The following is a 7429-nucleotide window of genomic DNA, read 5'->3' as shown; positions in this document are numbered from 1 at the left end:
ATAGAGAGGCGGCGCCAACTGTGGAGTCGAGTGAAAGGAAAACATGTGCGTCAACCATCACAAGTGAAACTGGTGCCAACACACAAAGTGGTAATGGAGATGACCTACTGTGCTGTATGGGAGCCGGAGCAGAGAATGCGGGACAGTGCACAATGGCGATAATTCCGGTCCAGATAAAGAATATCGATGGCAGCATAGTTACAGAGACATACGCTTTTCTTGATCCAGGCAGTAATGTCAGTTTCTGCACGGATCAGTTAGCCGATCAGCTGGGAGTCAAAGGGAAACGTACCACAATGAAATTGGAGACGATGGGAGCTTGCCAGAACTTTGTAACACGCCAGATATCAGGACTTGAAATAGCCAGTCTCGATGGTGATATCAGCATACCATTGGGGACAGTGTTCACTAAGTCAGAGATGCCTGTCACAAGCGATCTCATACCAACTCAGAAGGACATTGAAAGATTCGAGCACTTGAAGGACATTAGTTTGCCAATGATCAGTGCAGGGATTGGCCTACTGATTGGGAATAATGTCCCAGATGCCTATACACCTTTAGAGCTGAAGACAGGGCTAAGGGGCACACCTCATGCAGCACGGACAGCTATTGGGTGGATTGTGTGGAATTTGGTCCGAGAGAACAAATGGGAGAACATGAAATGGGATCATCATCGTACAGTGAACAGAGCAGAAGTGTCAGCCATTGAGGAAGCTGAAAGTTTGCAAAGGCTCGATACCTTGGTCAGATCAGCGATCGACATGGACTTCCAGAACGTGGGATCGATAGTAAGCGGGAGCCATCAGTTGAAGATAAGCAATTCAGTGAAATAATACAGAACTCCATGGAATATCGAGATGGGCGTTATTACACGGACTTGCCATTTAGAGAGTCAGATGTTAAACTGCCGAGTAACTGGCAACAGGCCATGGACAGGCTTTTGGCTTTACGTAGGAAACTGAAGAAATCAGAGGACTATTGCAGGGACTACACCACTTTCATGAACAACCTTCTGGAAAAGGGATATGCAGAAAGAGTGGAGGACTGTTGTAGTAAAGTGGAGGAGGGCAAACAATGGTACATTCCACATCACGGGATTTACAATCCTAATAAACCAGGCAAAATAAGGATTGTTTTTGATTGCTCAGCTAAGTCAAGGGGGGTGTCCCTGAATGACGCTCTATTGTCCGGCCCGGTCTTGACCAACACTGTTGTAGATGTTTTGCTTAGGTTCCGGCAGTCACCAGTAGGAATCATGGGCGACTTAGAAGCAATGTTCCACCAAGTCAAGGTCACTGAACATCATCGGGACTATCTGCGATTTCTTTGGTATCCTGAAGGAGACTTGGATAGACCACCAGAAATATACAGAATGACATCACATCCATTTGGAGCAGTTTCATCTCCAGCGTGTGCAGCTTCAGCACTTCGACAGTGTGCACTGGATGGCAAGGATCAGGCATCTGAAGCTGTAGTGGATTCTCTTATCAAGAGTTTCTACGTTGATGACTTTCTAAAATCATTAGGCAGCGATGATCAAGCTATTGATATGAGGGAGAGCGCCACTGAAGTCTGTAGTAAGGGAGGATGGAGACTTCATAAGTGGAATAGTAACAGTGAGGTTGTGAATGAGGCCATTCCACCATCAGAGAGGTCGAAAACCTTGCAGCTAGCGATTGAAAGTGAACAGCCTCAGCAGTCAGAGAGAGCACTGGGAATCGTATGGGATACTGAGACAGATACTTTCACCTTTAAGATAAGAATCAAGGAAAAGTCGGTTACAAGAAGGGGAATCTTGTCAGTTGTAAGCAGCATTTTTGACCCCTTAGGATTAGCAGGCCCATTTGTCTTACCAGCAAGAATCCTTTTGCAGAGATTGTGCAGGGAAAGGATAGGTTGGGATGATGAGATCGGGGATAAGGAAGTTAGACAGTGGGAGCAGTGGCTGGTGGATATCTTGCAGTTGGAGAATGTATCTGTGCCGAGAAGTGTTAAACCACTTGAGTTTACATCCATCGTATCTACCCAGCTACATGCATTCGCCGATGCATCGGACAGTGGTTATGGCATTGCAGTATACACGCGGCTAGAAGATGACGAAGGACGGATTCAGTGTACTCTTTTGTTTGGCAAGGCAAGAGTTGCACCGATCAAGAAGGTCACAACTCCCAGGATGGAACTGACAGCAGCCAGCGTTGCAGTTAAATTTGTCGCCATGATTACTGCAGCCATGGAATTGAAGTTCGATAAGACATTTTATTGGACAGACAGTATGTCTGTCCTAAAATACATTGCCAATACAACAATCCGGTTTCATACATTTGTTGCCAACCGGGTTACCACCATTCAGGAAGGCTCAACTCTGGATCAATGGCGCTATGTGCCAACGCAAACAAATCCGGCGGATGCAGCTTCTCGGGGTATCCAACTCGGCAATCAACAGGCTACCGAACAGTGGTTATGGGGACCAAAGTTTTTATGGGAGCCGGAGTCGGAATGGCCTAAATCCAATTTCTCAAAGGAGCTGTTAGCAGAAGACCCAAACGTCAAGAAGGTGCATGCTACCATTGCAGCTGAGAACCCGGAGCCCAATGGGGAAAACCAGACCAAGACATGTACTGTTACCGTGGATGAGTTATTTGCCAGATACTCAAATTGGGATCCACTGAAGACAACTGTGGCATGGTTGCTGAGAGCACAGAAAGGGTTTAAGCAGCGTCGCAGTACTGATAAAACACTAAGAGACACCACCAGGGACGAGTTGACACCGCTCACCTTCACAGAATTGAAAGCTGCTGAGCTGGACATTGTCCGCTACTTGCAGGAGAAACATCTGCCGGACAATGGGAAACATCTGGGATCAGTACAGAAACTGGATCCCTTTCTAGATGATGCCGGACTATTGAGAGTTGGGGGTCGGCTGCGACATGCAAGGATCCCATTAGAAGTCAAACACCCAGTGTTATTGCCCAAGGATTCACCAGTGACTAGACTCATTGTTAGGGATGCACATCAGAGAGTCGGGCATCTTGGTTCAAATAGTAGTCTAAATCTGCTGAGACAGAGATATTGGATACCACGGGCAAGCCTACTGATACGGAGCATCATCAGCAAGTGTACCATTTGTCGCAAATACAGAGCAAGGCTATTAGTTCAGAAAATGGCCGATCTCCCGTTGCAGAGACTTGAAATGGATCAGCCAGCCTTCGCACAGTCGGGTGTTGACTACTTTGGACCATTTATAATAAAGAAGGGAAGGAACACCACACTCAAGCGATACGGTGTAATTTTTACATGTCTTTCAACCCGGGCAGTTCACCTGGAAGTTGCCCAAGGACTCACAACAGACTCTTGTATCAATGCTATTAGGAGATTTGCTGCACGGAGAGCAGTCCAGAAACTAAGATCAGACAATGGCACAAATCTAGTCGGAGCTTGTAAGGAAATAAAAGAAGAACTGCGCAAGTGGAATCAGTCCCAGATTGGATCTGCGCTACGTCGGAAGGGCATAGAATGGGATTTTAACTGCCCTACAGCTTCTCATCATGGAGCAGCATGGGAACGTCTCATTAGATCAGTCCGTAGAATACTGTATGGTGTTGCCAAGGAACAAGTTATACACCTAGACGATGAAGGGTTACAGACCCTTTTCTGTGAGGTGGAGTTCATCTTGAACAATAGGCCGATCACGCGAGTGTCTAATGATACATTAGATGCACCAGCGCTTACACCGAACCACTTGCTCCGACTCCACCAAGATCAGGCACCACCTCCAGGGATATTCGTCAAGGAAGACAATTATGTTAAAAGGAAATGGCGCCAGATCCAACATATAGCCAACGTGTTCTGGTGTCGCTGGAGCAAGGAATATCTCGTAGGGCTCCAGGAACGGCAGAAATGGAGACAAGAACAGCGTTCTTTCAAGAAAGGAGATATTGTACTGGTCGCCGATAACCACATGCAACGAAACCAGTGGTTATTGGGTTATGTGAACGACGTCAATGAGGACGACAAAGGACTGGTGAGAGTTGTAAGTGTCCAAACCGGGACAACTGTCTTAAAGCGCCCAATCACCAAACTGTGTCTCATCCTTGAAGCAGACTGACTTGCGCTAGAGTGGATTTATTGATATTTGAAATGGTACGAATATTGTGGACTAACCGTGGTCCATCCGTTGCCGATGTGGACAATTTTCATTATTCAGAGAATCTGGATACTGACACCTTTTCGCGTTAAAGAAGACTTTCCTGGATTATATGCATATTCGCGTATGTGACTTAACCATAATCTAGGTTTCATTGAAATCGCTTCAGCGCAGAGAATCATTTGCGTTTTCATGACTTGAGCTGAAAGTGATTATTAGTAATTCTGTGAACCTTTTTTGAGTTATATTTTGTGTGACTTTGAGTGGAACTGGAAGTGCCTAATATTTTGATAATTGCTCTTAATAGATTCGCAATTAGGGAGCCGGTGTTTTGGGTGTCAGTATTGTCTTCGGGGGACAGCACGGCCCGCCTGGAAGGCACATGTTTGTCGTTGTTGTGGGACGTGAAAGTTTTTCTAATTTTCTGCTCAAAGATCATTTTATATGCATTTATACTAAGTTGAATGTCCCTCTACTTGAGGTGAGTGAATGAATAGGTTATCTGTGTAGGAATCACAGTTACTGTATAGAACTTTTAATCGCCTTAAACCACGCAGTTTGACATTTACTGCAGCCAACTTTACCGCCATAGGTGTCACATGGCTTTGTAGTGCTTGGTTTGCACAAAGCCTTATTTCTTCCATCAGTATGAGTTTAATCTGGTTGTATAGGTACCTGAATGTGTAGAAAATCATGTCTTTCTGTCAAATGTGACTAATGCCAAGGGTGTCTCTGGATGTGATGATTGTAGGACACACCTGGCCAGTTTTGGGCTATTTTAGTTCTGATTGCTAATGCCAGGTGGCAGTGCCCACTAGATGTGTCTTCAGAGTCACAACCTATTCTTGTCACAACCTGTCCTTGCAGGTTTATTGATTTTCATCTTTTAAGTTTGAAAGTAGGTTGATAAGGGTTGTTGTCAACAATTTTGTAATGTTGTGTGTAATTTTGTATCGTTTCAGTTTACGTTCAATTATGAGGTCTTATTAAAGCGTTCGTTGTATGAGGAACCACATAGTTATTGGTTTTGTTTGGTGAACATCTCGGAGACCGTTACAACATGGTTTGCGAAAATTACCTTCTGTCATTTTAAAAAGCCCTTTTCACAGACAACAGATGTTTGACATTACATAAAATTCATTTTTTAAATCCGAGGATCACCAAAATCATTCAAAATACTGGAAGACATGGACAACTTTATGTAAATTACTTGAAACAGTTTTGTCTATTGTTACTTCTATCTCATGGTAAACTAACGTTGCCTGTGAAAGGGCTTTTTAAGAACGGCTGAAGTTTATTTTCGCAAACTTATTGTCTTAATTTAAAGTGATGGTAAACTCCAGTTGCTTGGGAAAAGGGCGTTTCAGAATGGCCGAAATTCATTTTTCAAAAATTGTGTATAGGCGACAATTATACTCACATGCAAGTATCTGATATTTCCGTTAGCATCTCCAATTATCTGGGTACTGAGCGCATACCGGTGCCTGTGGCCGCTGTAGTAGAGATATCCTTCATTTTCGGGAACATATATCTTGTGTACTGTACCATCAATGGTACCGACTCCGTCTGGAAATACCTCCCACGTGTTTCGCAGGTTGTCCCATTCGTTTAGCGTCAGCCATCTTATCTCCATCATCAGGTGGTCCCAGAGAATGGATAGCATGCGGTTATTGATACGCCTAACGCTAGGCTCGCTGATCTCAAATAAGACAGTCATTGAATTAAGATCGGGGTACTTTCGAAGCCATATCAAGAGCATCAATAATCGATTTTCCTCAGACAACAAAAATCGTTCAGCGCCTTCATCATTTCCTCGAATGGCTGGCCGAATAAAGTCCAATAAATCACCAAACGATTCGCACGTTTCCCCCGTCTCAAGCCAGAAATTAGCTGGATGGTTTACCATTCTCCTGTAGACGTCCTCTCCTGTAAAAGCCCCACCACGATGAGGAAACATGATCTCTTGGAAGCGAGGAGGAGCCGGAACAGCGGGCAGTACACGGGAGGGAAGTAAAGCCAGGCTCTGCATTGGCACAAATGCAACACCGTCGTCCAAAGATGGCGGCAATTGCATTCCAGCAGAGCAACAGGAAAGTGCCTGAAGGGCTCTTAAATGACCAGCCATACTTGAATACTTGAAACTTGAACTCACTTGCCGTGTATCGCACAGAACATAAATACCACGAATGTAGAAGACCCAGGAATCATTGCTGATAATGGTGTTCATCAGTTACACAATTAAACATAATGTCACTGGAAAACTTTGAATGCTAGGCCTACTGAACAAAACTGAATTGTACCATCACTCTATATTGAATAAACTTGGCATAATATCCCTTTTGTATTCATTGATTGCCCGTATCTGCAAGGGGACATTTTCTACTTTTTTTATCCGCTTTTGAAACTTATTGCTTGTTCAATAACATACATTGTCAAAAGCGTGCCCCTCCGCCATAACAAAAGGGGCGGTGCTAAACGAGGGTCATTGATCGCTGCAAAAATGGTAAGGACCCAATCAGCGTGAATCTCCTGCTACGTTGGGTACGACGAGTTACGGTCAGTAACTGGTGGCGGATACCTAATTGGACCTCATTCTTCAATAGCCCGGTATAAAAAAAGTGAGAACGTTATGCTGACCTAAATTCATGGGCATATACTTCAGCAACTATAGATAATTTCTACAAAAAAAACCATGGAAAATGCGAGCATTATTCTCCCCCCAAAATTATAGCCCCCTGGTGCCTAAAATTTGAGAATGTGCCTACAGTATGGTGCTGCCACCTTCATGTCAACGGGTTAACAGTGTAATTGCTTCTTTTATCAAACTTGCATTGTTTACATCTGTCTTATTCAAGTGAACCGTACCCCCAATCCAGCAAAGGACAATACTTCCTCATAATAGTCTGGTAAAACATACATCACATGCTACAATATAAGATGTTATATGATTGGCTCACTAAGGCAAAGGAGGCGTGGCTCGGGAAAAACATATTTATGGTACAATAAATTAATCAAAATTAATCCAAGAATATGATCTTTTATAAACATTGGAAGGAAATTTATGGTACAATGAATTAATCAAAATTAATCAAAGAATGATCTTTTATAAACATTGGAAGGAAGTAGGGATAAATTGTATTTCAGATTTACTAAGACCAGACAAAACAGTGATACCTTTTGAATTACTGGGACTAAAAGCAACCGAATGGTTCAAATGGAGAGGGTTAATGGATGTTATTATAAATAAGATTTGGGGTTATAATTGATTACTGATAACAATAATGT

General features: G+C 43.5%; 1 protein-coding gene across 1 annotated transcript; it reads left to right on the top strand.

Moving 5' to 3' along the window:
• The first annotated feature begins 844 nt into the window (after nt 1-844).
• On the top strand, nt 845-4105 carry LOC135503556 (uncharacterized). The gene has a single exon (XM_064797158.1). It carries the CDS (start codon nt 845-847, stop codon nt 4103-4105), a length of 3261 nt encoding a protein of 1086 aa, XP_064653228.1.
• Nucleotides 4106-7429: the final 3324 nt, after the last annotated feature.

The sequence above is a fragment of the Lineus longissimus genome, unplaced genomic scaffold (assembly GCF_910592395.1).
Source record: "Lineus longissimus unplaced genomic scaffold, tnLinLong1.2, whole genome shotgun sequence".
In the NCBI taxonomy this organism is placed as follows: Eukaryota; Metazoa; Nemertea; class Pilidiophora; order Heteronemertea; family Lineidae; genus Lineus; species Lineus longissimus.
This window is presented reverse-complemented; position numbering and strand designations above follow the sequence as displayed.

Coding starts and splice junctions, on each gene's coding strand:
- LOC135503556 (XM_064797158.1), top strand. CDS start 845: ATGGAATATCGAGATGGGCGTTATTACACGGACTTGCCATTTAGAGAG.